General features: G+C 41.3%; 1 protein-coding gene across 2 annotated transcripts in view; it reads left to right on the top strand.

Annotated features, from left to right (window-relative positions):
* Window positions 1-13,178, top strand: part of ZER1 (zyg-11 related cell cycle regulator) — an 86,930-nt gene that overhangs the window by 52,575 nt on the left and 21,177 nt on the right. For both annotated transcript variants that reach the window (XM_073600087.1, XM_073600088.1), the window contains exons 5-10: window positions 38-214; window positions 1,689-1,803; window positions 1,884-2,030; window positions 4,380-4,553; window positions 8,948-9,163; window positions 12,287-12,328. In XM_073600087.1, the coding sequence (XP_073456188.1) occupies window positions 38-214; window positions 1,689-1,803; window positions 1,884-2,030; window positions 4,380-4,553; window positions 8,948-9,163; window positions 12,287-12,328 (871 nt within the window). The remainder of the gene's footprint in view (window positions 1-37; window positions 215-1,688; window positions 1,804-1,883; window positions 2,031-4,379; window positions 4,554-8,947; window positions 9,164-12,286; window positions 12,329-13,178) is intronic.

Raw genomic sequence — 13,178 nt, 5'->3', positions numbered from 1 at the left:
AATCCTTTATTTCTGTATATGATGATTTGTATTTCAGGCACCTGGATATTTCCCGTGATCGACTATCCAGCTATTACAAGTTCAAACTCACTCGCAAGGTGCTAAGCCTATTTGTTCAAAATCTTGAAGAGCTTGTATCTTTAGACATCTCTGGTCACATGATGTTGGAGAACTGTGCTATTTCTAAGATGGATGATGAGTTGGGCCCTGCAAGGTATGGGCAGCATAGAGAATAGGACTGTCTTGGAAATATTCCTGCTTATAAAAGTAGATTTGTAGTAAAATGGAAAAATCCCATCAGCTTTTGCTCCACCGTGTAGTTAAGCTAATGCTTAGCAGAGCACATTTTATATATTGCATTTGGTGAACGGAAATATAGCAGTTTAGACAAGGTTAAAAGAGAAGTTCACCTTTTGTAACATGTTGCATGTTACACCCATATTCAGGGTGTAACATGTTACAAATGTACATTGAACCATGAAGCAGATGGGCTACAGCAGCAGAAGACCACACCTAATTTCCTAATTTTAGAAAATCTAAAGGAGATTCTACAGAGATTGTTTAAATTTTCCTAATGGTACAGTACAGGACACAGGCTCCTTTAATCACAGATCCAGGGTTATATGCAGCCACCATCAGGTGATTGAACAGTGGCAAACAGAATTGTGGGACAGCCCATATGACCTGTCCCTCTCCCAGCAATCCTCAGTTTTTTGCTAATGTCCTTGGGTGAAGTACAACCTCCCTCTACTGGGAGCAGTAGCCTCAGGGACTGGACCCTGTTGCATGAAGACATGGTAAACTCATCCTTGGTACAGTAGTACAGTGAGGTTTAGTTAGCTGCATGGTGCTCTACAGGTCCAGGGAAGTTTCGAACCACACCAGTTCATCTGTTGAAGCCTTACTCCCCAATGAGAAAGAGGAGGAAGATGGAAGGAAGAAGTAGAGGAAAAATCAGGTCAGGTCAGGAAGGTCAGTCAGTTATAATATCTCCCAAACTGAAGGAAACCATTATGGTTTTGGTAGATGCAGTACACACTTGTTTGAAATCAGAGCTACCTATTTTATGAGGGCCTAAAGTCACCAGTATGGGTTCTCTATCCAAATCCAAAAAAGCCTATGAGGACTTTTCTGGTCCACCCACTAGTACAGGGTGTTCTGTATGAGAACTGGTTGCAGCCTGACATTGTATTCTCCCCCTCAGCAGTGCCCTGTTGAGGAGGTCTACTACAAGAAGTGGAACGTTCTGGTGACGGATCTAGTTATTGAGGAGGTCTGCCACAAGAAGTGGAAAGTTCTGGTGATGGATCTAGTTATTGAGGAGGTCTATCACAAGAAGTGGAAAGTTCTGGTGATGGATCTAGTTATTGAGGAGGTCTGCCACAAGAAGTGTAAAGTTCTGGTGATGGATCTAGTTATTGAGGAGGTCTATCACAAGAAGTGGAAAGTTCTGGTGATGGATCTGGCTACTTCCTGCCCCAAAAATGTTTTATTGTTTCCAGTTGAGGATATCCCAACCTTTAAAAACCCTGTGGACAACAGTTTAGAGGCCCTCCTGTCACTGAAAGAATGCTTTAACTGTTCTGCAGCTATGTAAATGCTGAGTTATCAGTTTCACATACACAGACCCTTTAATGCAGCCTACTAAATATTAAAGAATGTTGTTTAATTCTTATTTTTCTACATAGCACTGACCCCAGCAAGAGCAGTATCACTCCATTCCGCTCTTTGAAGAAACCTTTGCAGTTCTTGGGCCTCTTTGAAACTTCTCTCTGTCGCCTGACTCACATCCCAGCTTACAAGGTGAGGCCCCAGCTCTGCAGGTAGTTTACCATTCTGATCAACAAGGAGTGTATACTGTAATGAGTTTCCTTTTCATATAGGTGAGTGGAGATAAAAATGAGGAGCAAGTTCTCAATGCCATAGAAGCTTACACGGAGCATCGTCCTGAGATCACCTCTCGTGCCATAAATCTGCTGTTCGATATTGCTCGTATTGAAAGATGCAACCAGCCACTGAGAGCCCTGCAGGTAACCACAGCTTATATTTACTACTTTTGTAGGATTTGCATTGTAGGGTTTAGTAAACTACTGAAAATTGATATTCTATATAAAGAAGGCGCCAACCTATAATGGTTCTATAAATAACTGCTGCCCCTTTAAGTGTGAATCACACGAAGGATATTTACCGTATTTATCGGCGTATAACACGCACCGGCGTATAACACGCACCCCAATTTAGGAGGGAATTTTAAGGAAAAAAAACTTTTAGAAGGGAAGTTGAAGGAAAAAAAACTTTCATTTAAATGCCCATCATTGCAGCCTTCTCAGTGCAGCCTTCTCAGTGCAGCCTTGTCAGTGCAGCCTTCCCCAGTGCAGCCTTGTCAGTGCAGCCTTGTCAGTGCAGCCTTGTCAGTGCAGCCTTGTCAGTGCAGCCTTGTCAGTGCAGCCTCCCCCAGTGCAGCCTCCCCCAGTGCAGCCTCCCCCAGTGCAGCCTCCCCCAGTGCAGCCTCCCCCAGTGCAGCCTTCCCCAGTGCAGCCTTCCCCAGTGCAGCCTCCCCCAGTGCAGCCTTCCCCAGTGCAGCCTTCCCCAGTGCAGCCTCCCCCAGTGCAGCCTCCCCCAGTGCAGCCTTGCCCAGTGCAGCCTTCGATCCCCTGTCTTCAAAATCGCCGACCGCGATTTGAAAATGGCGCCGCCGGCGCCGAAATACACAGAGCCGGTCCTCGGCTCTTTCCGGCGGCTCTCGTTCACTTTCGGCTCCACTCGTAGTCCCGAGCGGAGCTATCCGAACCTAGCCGAGTAGGTTCGGATAGCTCCGCTCGGGACTACGAGTGGAGCCAAAAATGAACGAGAGCCGCCGGAAAGAGCCGAGGACCGGCTCTGTGTATTTCGGCGCCGGCGGCGCCATTTTCAAATCGCGGTCGGCGATTTTTGAGTTGTGCAGCTCAGGGGATCGGCGTATAACACGCACCTGCGACTTTCCCCTGATTTTAAGGGGAAAAAAGTGCGTGTTATACGCCGATAAATACGGTATATATGGTAAAGTCAGGCTCTGTTATTATCAAAGGCAATAAAATATACCTTAATATGTGCTCCCAAAAATTATTTTAAACATTGATTAATAAACCAATTATAAAATCTTATACATTTCATATCAACATGTCTTGTAATAATATTATTATTGTAGTAATATTATCAAAGTGAGCCTTAGAATATAGGATTCATAAATTAAAAAACCTATCAAAAATACGTGCCTATGTGTCAATAAGTTCCATAAACGCGAAAACAATTATAAAATTGTCGCCCTATCAATGCTGTGGATCAAAAAATGAAGAAACCAAAAATCCCCAAAAAAAACAAAAAAACAACCCAGTTCCCTGTGAAATAATGACCGTCTTTATGGCCATCTACCGTGCTGTATGCTAAAACAATAATCATGCTCTTCTTCAAATACATCAAGTGTCCACCACGTGCAAATATTCTAAATGCACTCGCCAGAGCCCCCAGGTTGCAAGGACCAATCATGCCTTTTATCAATTTAAAGCTGTAAGGTTTTTGACCTCTTCCGCAGTCCTATTACTGAAAATTGTTGCTTGTGTCTCTTTTGGGGAGATCTTCCCTTACTTCCTGTTCAGGCGAGATATGATTGTGGGACAAAAAGTGGGGCGCAATCTCCGAAATGTGCACACAGATAGCAGTGAAATCCTGAGGTTATAACCCTTGCCCTTGTTATTGAAAAAGGTTTCCATTGCTCTCTGTATCCCTGTTGCAAAGACATCCTCTCACACCCTCTTGCAGTGATATTGGTCACAGGAAGTAAGTGTACACTTCCCCTTTGTTCAGCTGACACTTTAATTTATTTAGTCCTAAATGATGATTTACTACTACCTGAGTATTTGGTTCTCTTATACCTCTTTGTGTAAGTAGCTCTGCCTCAACTTGCAGGGATATCAGTTTTGACTCTCACACTCTGGAATGCGAATGGAGCTCTGCCACCTTCTGGCTGCAAAACTGGGTGGGAGGGCCACATGGCAAGGCCTGGTGGGCTAGATTCGGCCCACAGGCCTTGTTTTTGACATACGTGGTCTAGAGTGATCTCTGATGCTTTCCTTCCTCTCAGTCCTGGTCTGAAACATGCTGCTCTACACACTTTTTCAGTGCAGATGCTGGCTGAATCTAAACAAAGCAATGCTCACACTGACCTGGGCCTGTGATGACACAGCTCTCAAACCACAGGGAATGAAAAGGCATAGGTAATAGGTTGTATTCACCAAGCTGTTTGTGTCCCCGAGTATGATTAAAGAGCTAATATGCTATTATGAGTACAATTCTCCATCAACTGTATAAAATCTACATTCTCTCTTGCTCCCTTTTCACAGCTGGTAATTGCTGCCCTCAAATGTCACAAGTATGATAAAACAATTCAGGTGACAGGAAGCGCCGCCTTATTCTACCTTACGAACTCTGACTACCGTACTGAACAGAGTGTCCGGCTCCGGCGGCAGGTCATCCAGGTGGTGCTAAATGGCATGGAGTCCTATCAGGAAGTGACGGTGAGGCTCTGTTATAGTGTTTTTTTGTTTTTGTCTTTTTTAACTTGATCAGCCTGACACTAGACCTTCTTTATAGCTGAGATGGGGATGGTGGACCAGTGAGATTTAGATTTCAGCTGCTGAATTTCCAAAGCAGCATCATGCATGATGATTGGTAGAATGTTCCCCTAAACAGGCTAAGGCACCAGAATTTCTTAAACACCTTTCATCAGCACTAGATCATGTGGAGGTGTTACAGGGATATTGTTTCATTTTTGCACTCCTCTATCAGACACACTGCTTACTGGTGACTAGGAAATTCCTGGAAGACCTCACAGCTGTAACATTAGCGGTAACATTAACTTTTAATGCAGTAGCTGATCTTTCCTTAAAACTATGAATAAAATATAGAGCTTGAAATGTATACAAGGTGCATTCACCATTGCCTTGAGATAACCACAGACAATAGAGAACCCAGTCCAGTGATTTCTCTGTTGTTTCCCCACAACCCTGGCTGAGTTTTCCTGGAAGCCTAATCACTTGATTGTGATGGGTGTTCCCAAGTGCCCTAAAAAAGCCTGTGCCACCATTGCCACAACCTTTTTTATTAAAGGTGAATGTGAGAGAAGGATTTTGTGCAAGCCTAGGGTCCTGGCACTTGTTTATTAGGAGACCAGTATCTTCAACCGGGAGAGGATGCAAGCCTGAGCCAGTGGATGCTATCAGAGACAGCAGCACAGATCTCAATTCAGTCCAAAATACAGTTAAATGATCATTTTATTTATTTTTTTATTTTGATTTGATTTTTTTTTTTACTTACGTGCTTGCAAAGATTAAAATTAATTCATGAAATTATTTAATTCATTAAAAAATAATTGAATTAAAAAAAAAGTAAAAATTTGAATCCATTAAATAAATAAGAAAAATAAATTAGAATTAAAATCAGAAACAGTTGTTCTGTCTAATCACTTCCTTTTTAACTTTTTTTCAAGAAAATCAATTGGAATTGTTGAGACTGTCCATACAGATTATCCCTTTTTTTTCCTTTACCAGAAACAATTAAAATATCAAAACCTTGAATTGAACTGTATGCAGGCTCCTTAGTGAACCTGTTGCTTGGACTTCCAGTGAAGAGGAACACCCTTACATTTTGTAATCAATGGAGAAGGGCCTTTTACATTTTGTAGTCCGTGGAAAAGGTCCCTCCTATGTTTGTGCATGGGGAGGCTCCTTCATATATTTACGGTCCTAATGAAGGATCCCCTTACAATGATGGTTAGTTGGAAAAGACTCCCTTACATTTGTGGTCTGTGGAGAAGAGGGCCCTTACATTTATGGTCCATGAAGAAGGGTCCCTTTACAATTGTTCTCCATGGAGAAGGGTACCCCTACATTTGTGCGCCATAGAGAAGGGTCCCCTTACAAGTGTGGTCCATGGAGAAGGGTCCCCTTTACAAGTGTGGTCCATGGAGAAGGGTCCCCTTTACAAGTGTGGTCCATGGAGAAGGGTCCCCTTTACAAGTGTGGTCCATGGAGAAGGGTCCCCTTTACAAGTGTGGTCCATGGAGAAGGGTCCCCTTTACAAGTGTGGTCCATGGAGAAGGGGTCCCCTTACATTTGTGGTCTATGGAGAAAGACCACCTTAGGATTGTGTCCTGGGAAGGAGCTCTCCCTTACATTTGTAGTTCATGGAGAAGGGTTCCCTTTAATTTGTTGTCCATGAAGATGGTTCCCCCTTAATTTGTTGTCCATGAAGAAAGGTCCCCTTACACTTGTGGTCAATGGAGTTGGGCTCTCTTACAATTGTGGTCAATGAAGAAGTGCCCCCTTACATTTAGGGCTCATGGATAAGGGGGGACCTCTTACATTTGTGGTCCATGGGGAAGGGCTCTTTTACATTTGGTGTATCTAAATCGGTGCTGACCCCTTATTTGGACCATCTCTGCCCACCAGTGAAGACATCATCCTTTACATTATATGTCAGTAGAAAACGTACTAATATTGATGGTCAGTGTTGTAGAATATGTATTTTGTACGTATTTTGTATGTGTAATATACAGACATACAGTGTGTGTATATAATATGGGTGTGTTTTTGAATGTACAGGCATAGACAAGTAGCAGTCCATTTACACATTAAAAGGGAAGTCATCAAGACTAATAGAATTGGCAGACTCTTCCTATGATTCTATTCAAAAGGCAAACGGTAACTGTAATGAGAAAAATGTCGTAGGCAACAAGGGTTGTAAACACTATAGTGGCTTAATTGTTATTTTCAAAGACTACAGGTAGGGTTCTTTTCACCTTGTTTAACCACAAGATCAAAAGGGTTTAGTCAGCCCGACAGAAACCCCTCCAGCTTTAGTTACTGATATTAAACTGTGTATATATATAGGGACGTTTTTACTTCTCACCAGGAAGGATTTAGGATATAATTTACTTTACTGCATGCATGGAAACCACTTAGGTGCATAATATAGTGTGGACATATACTGTATGTTAGATGGGTGGTGTGTCTATATGATTGCTAGAATATGACAGGAAAACTGGGGCCTCTGGAGGCTTCTGATCATTATATTATTTTGCAAGTACTCTGTTGAACTTTGTCACCTATTTTGGGATCCAATAAACTCTACTGTCTGGAGAGAACCAAGTCGCTGTGGTAGTAATGTTATCGTGGCTCCGGACAGTCACGGAGCTGGAGTCCACGAACCCAGAAGCAAGACGGGTGAAGATGGAAGCGGCCCTCAGATCTGACTTCTCTGCGTGATGTGATGCATACTAGTACAATATGCCTTTACCTTGCAGGGTAAAACATTTTTTAAACGACCAGCGGTTTACAACTTATTAGTCCTCAGCAGGGTGGATTTCATTTTCAATGATTTTTATTCAGATTTTTAAAGTATGCAACTTCAACAATAGCCGTTATATCGATAGACAGTAGTTGGCTATATACATGGGTATTAGTCTTTGCAACAATTAAGGATACATACTGACATAAACATACTGAATTACCATTTACCTTATGAACATATAAGGTGTGGTTCAGAAAGAACAGTATAAAGGAAAATCTGTAATAAATGATATGTATACATCATGACTCTTGTCGTCTTCTAAAGGAAAGAGGGCGTGGGAGTAGACCATCTAAAAATGCTATGTTAGATCTAAGAGGCTCGCCTCTTACTCAGAAGTCAGTATGCATGGGATAGCATGTAGAAAGGAAAGTATTACGCTAAATTATGAGGAACTCATGATACCGGTCTGAGGTACCGGCCAGTCTGAACTTTCCAGCAGTTGTGGATACCCCAGTAGCAGGGTGGATTTGATAAAATCACAATTTAAATCACTAGTAAAAAGGCTTGATTTAAATCAACTCGATTTAAATCATAATTTTTAAAGGGCAGCTGTCATCTCTGTCCTGCAGCGGCTCCTCCTCTGACCCGCTGTTGGCTCACCGACAGTCCCATTTAATTTAATGGGATGGCTGGTGATGCGGCAGTGACACAACAAGGTGAGGGATGTGACGGCAGCAGGTGAGTGGATGCCCACTAACAGGCGCTGCCATGAGGGATCTGAAATGACAGGTGCTCTTTAAATATAAGGACTCATTCTTGCTGGTAGTTAGAATATTTAATATTTGCAAACAAAATGAAGGTTTCCTATTTAGAATAATAACCTGTCAGGTTAGTAAACAGCAATATCAGAACCGATTCAATCATACAATTTGTAGTGTACATAGATTTGAAAAACAATGGGATAAAGGAATATTCCTGAACTTTGTGTTATCTCATGGTTACTGTGAAATTGTATGAATGCATCCGTGCAGTGCATGTTATCCCCAGCTTGCAGAGCTTGGATTCATTGAATTTGGTTCCCAAAAATGTACCTATTGCAGAATATACAGCCTCATGCTACATAACGAAGCTCCATTTCATACTGAATAAAGTAAATTATTAATGTATCCTAAATAGAAAACTATTTTTAGATTTTTACTCCAAAAGCATTTCATTAAAATAAATTTGATAAATCAAAAAAATCAGATTTTTATTTATTTTTATTTTTATTTGTTTAATTCTTTAAAAAAAAAACATTGATTTTTATCCACCCTGGTCCTCAGTATTATTTACAACATATTAGTGCTGTGACTAGGATCAGCCTGCCTCTCCTTAAGCAACCCTTGGCAACATCTGGAGGAGCCTCAAGGTTCCATGAAAGGCTAGTTAGGCGCTCATTAAAATTGCATCTTCTTTTCTGGTAGACGCATGTTCTTTATTAAATTTTGAGATTTGGGATTGATACAGTGCATAATTCCCCATGTAAACAGTTGTATATAATACTTGGTATTGCTGTGTTGTTAATCTCAGCATTCCCTGAACCTCACCAGATAATGAAAAGTCTTTATGCATGTTTCCTCAGGTGCAGAGAAACTGCTGTCTCACGCTGTGTAACTTTGGCATCCCAGAAGAGCTAGAATTCCAATATCATCGGGTGAATGAACTGCTTCTGAACATTCTGATCCCAACTCGTCAGGATGAGTCCATCCAACGCATTGCTGTGCATTTGTGTAACGCTCTAGTCTGTCAGGTGGATAATGACCACAAGGAGGCAGTGGGGAAGATGGGCTTTGTCATGGTAAGAGTTAAAGGCCTTCCTTTTTTTTATAGCACTTTAAGTGATCATCAATCCCTTGCTCTCAAGGAGTGGGAAAAAGTCATACATGACTAAATGCTGGACTGATGTAGAGGGATGCTGCAGGGGGCAATTATATCTATTTAGCTTATATTTTTTTAATACATTTATTTATTTGTTTTTTATATTTGATTTTGAAGAGATCCGCTTGATTTAATGTGGATGTAAACCTGATTCATGAAATTTGAGTTAGGCACATATATTTGCAGTGTTTATCTCTCTTCAAAGCCCTAGTGGCTTTCTTCTGCTTCGTTCTTCTGTTACCAACATGATAACTTTTGTCAAGTTCTCTGTCAACTGTGATAAAACCAGCCTGAAATTTGTGTCAGGGTGGGTGCTATATAAAGATTAGCAGAATGCTTGTCTATTCACTGCACAGCTCTGCAAGTCTTTGCCTATGTGGAGGGAGGTGTGTGCCTTTCCTCCAATCAGCTGTCTCACAGTGTATGGCAAGAATCCACACCCACAGGTGAATCAGGAAGAGAACATTTAAACAGGACGTGCACTTTGTAAACAGTTTATAAAGATGAAGACAGCAGATATACAGGTAAAACTTATGTAGGAGGATTTTTTTCATCCCTGTGTATCATCTGAGGCTGTTCACTTCACTGGGTATATGTGAGGGTTTACATCCACTTTAAATAACCTTTTTGTTTGAAAACCTAGTTTATTTGTATCGTTTTAATTATAGCTGTATATATTTATTTGTTGTATACGCAGACTCACGCTTTGCTACACAATGGTTGTGCTTTAATGCTCCTTCTCACTATGAAAGTCTGAGTTGGACAGCTTATAAAGAGAATATATACAGTGCAAATACCAACAGGCACTACAAACTTGCAGGAGTCTCCTTTATGGCAGACTCTCAGACCATTCTGACAGCCAAAGCTCCCACAATTTTTTAGATCACGTCAAAGCTTTCCACAGCCTCTCGCTTCCCACACATTCCTATTTTCCCATCACTATGTTGGGCTGCCTTAATGGCTAAAAGGTTTGTGCAGAAGGTAGGAAGGGATGGAAAAATTCAGTACCATTTGGGAGTTCCAGAGCTTGGCCTGTCAGCACAGTAGGATATTAAGCTGTAATAGTGGGGGGGGGGGGGGGGGGCTGCTAGAATTAAAGGGACTTTTTTATCACAGAGAGCAGATATTGCTATTTGGTTGTTATTAACCACTGCGCTATGCACGCTATGGCCTATTACATTTTTAAACAAACGTTCAAGGCGTGTAGCCAATGGTACCCACGAAGTCCTGTCTGTGCAATGTAGCAGGGAGAGGTCATGATTGGAGGAACAATAAAAATCGGCCAACGTTCGGCCTGTGTGTACAGCTGCTTGCTGATCTGGCATCTGTCAAAAGAGCATACTGAAAAACCAGCAACTCAACTGCATCTGATCAGCACTTGCAGCCAATGGCTCTGAGCGCTGGCCGGTGTGTTCTGGTGGGCAGACCCCCTGTCAGAACACACAGCGGGAAGATTGCTGTACTAATATTGCACAGTTAGTACAATGACCACGAAAAATCGAAAAAAATACTTAGTGTGTAGCAGGCTTAAGACTGCCAATCACAAATCAGATTAGGAGGATTGAGGCAGCCTTTTGTTCTGCATACACAGGGGCTTTGCACAAGTTAGTGAAATCGGAACAACACAAGAAAGTGGTGAGTGATAATGGAAAATATTTAAATATTACTGATTAGGGTTAAGTTCACACCTAAATGCATGTTTTCTGGAGAACAAAAATGTGCATTTATTATTTTTTTCCCACAGGAGCCTTGAAAGCATTGCATCCATGATCAGTAGATCATGGGTGCAATGCCAAGCTCCTGCAGAACTCTCAGTATAGCTGTCTGCCCATACGGGAGGTTTGACAGTTACTAAGGCTCCATTCACATTGGCATTCTGTTTTGCGGGCAGAATCGCAGCAATTTGCCCTTGAGATCCCAGTTACTTTTAATGGCACCCAAATCGCAGTGCGATTGACGCGGACAAATCATGGTAAAATCACGCAAACAGAATCGCGGGATGCCTGGCGCCTAAAAGGAGTACAAGAACAAGCCATTGTGTGACTGGAGCCTAAAGAGCAGGAAGGTCAATGAACTACAAGAGCGCTCACCAACGCCCTCACAATTCATTGAGAACTACAAGCAGTCTGCTACAATGAACTACAACGGTAGTTGTTCGTTCATTCATTCACAGAACTCTGTGAATCAATGACACAACTGTTTTAGTTCATTTCAAGAGCAAGCAACATAGGTGGAACCATGGGGAAGCTCTCTAACAAGAAAAGAAAAGAAGGGGGCTTAGTCAATAGAAGGTACTTTTTTGAGTTAAATCATAACTATACCCATAACAACTTGATAAAAAATGATAATATTCTTTAGCAAGGAACATACATTCCAAATAATAATTATGTTACCAAAATTAGTGTGTTCTGTAAATTGCCTCCAGCATTGCTCCTGTATCTTCTTGCTGGAGGCTGACATTTTGCTGAAGTCAGAGCCCCTGAGCAGCAGTAAATCATAAAGTGGAACTAAGCCTATCAATTTAATAGTTTCAAAAAACAGTTCCATTCCTGGAATGCTGGTATTGCTAACTGTCACATTTGCTTGTGTTCTCAACCGAAATGTCAAACCATCAAATGGCTGGTGTCTTGTGCAGCACCATGGCAGTTGCAGATCACAAAGAAGCAGCTTCCTTGACTGTAAGGGATATAAGGGTTTAATTCTGCTTTAAGGCTAGGCTGTCAGCAGATCAGCCTCTATAAATTTGTCACTGCCTAAAAATGCCTATAAAATGAAGAGCAACTGAGCATGCGCCAAGCAGGGTGAGACAGTGTATTACTGGATTTTAAACAGTAAGTATAAACACTTATTTTTAATGTTTTACATAGCTATACCTACAAAAGGGACCAGCCTGAACTGATCTAGCAGGACCTAATTTTCTGGCTAAAGTTCCACTTTTAAAATACATACTTGAATAGATTTTAAACCAGAGCTTAATTCACAGTACCGGAGTACTTTATTTCCTGTGTTTGACAAGTGCATATTCATGTTTCTGTCTGTACAGACTATGCTTAAGTTGATCCAGAAGAAGCTGCAGGACAAAACTGTGAGTACCCATTTTGTGCATTAAATTATTTTTTTTTTCCCCACTTTGATACAGAAATTAAAAAACAAACATAAAGTTGGTGATGGTCATAATCATAATTCAGCATTGTGTTAGACAGCAGAGTGGTAAAGTCAGTACAGCCCTGGCCAAACATTTTGAGAATGATACAATAATTTTCACAAAGTCTGCTGCTTCAGTGTTTTTAGATCTTTTTGTCAGATGTTACTATGGTATACTGAAGTATAATTACAAGCATTTCTTAAATGTCAAAGGCTTTTATTGACAATTACATTCATTTTATGCAAAGAGTCAATATTTGCAGTGTTGGCACTTCTTTTACAAGACCTCTGCAATTCGCCCTGACATGCTGTCAATCAAGTTCTGGGCCACATCCTGACTGATGGCAGCCCATTCTTGCATAATCAATGCTTGGAGTTTGTCAGAAGTTGTGGGTTTTTTTATTTTGTTCACCCACCTTAAGGATTGACCACAATGTAGTGATATAGTAGCAGCAACTGGGTTCATCCAGATAGATGCATTTATTGAGTCCCAGCACAGAATAAAGTCCACAAGATACTTGCAACAGATGGCCAAATCCAACTTTTATACTGTAAATATTACAATGAACATCAGCCTTCAGAGTCCGATTTGTCATTCATTTCCTAGCAAGCATAGAGACACTACAATCCAGCATATGTCCAGTGTATAATATGCACCTATATAGCTTTCATGCATGCAATAATGTGTGTTACAATCTAGACCTATGCCTCTATCATGAGGAAGACAAAATGTGTGTAAAAGAATAAATGCCTCCAACAGCTCAAAACGTCACCTGAAATACTAGTCTGAC

Source organism: Aquarana catesbeiana, linkage group LG09 (genome assembly GCF_042186555.1).
Source record: "Aquarana catesbeiana isolate 2022-GZ linkage group LG09, ASM4218655v1, whole genome shotgun sequence".
NCBI classification, from domain to species: Eukaryota; Metazoa; Chordata; class Amphibia; order Anura; family Ranidae; genus Aquarana; species Aquarana catesbeiana.
The sequence above is the reverse complement of the archived record's forward strand: the minus strand, read 5'-3'. Positions and strand labels throughout refer to the sequence as shown.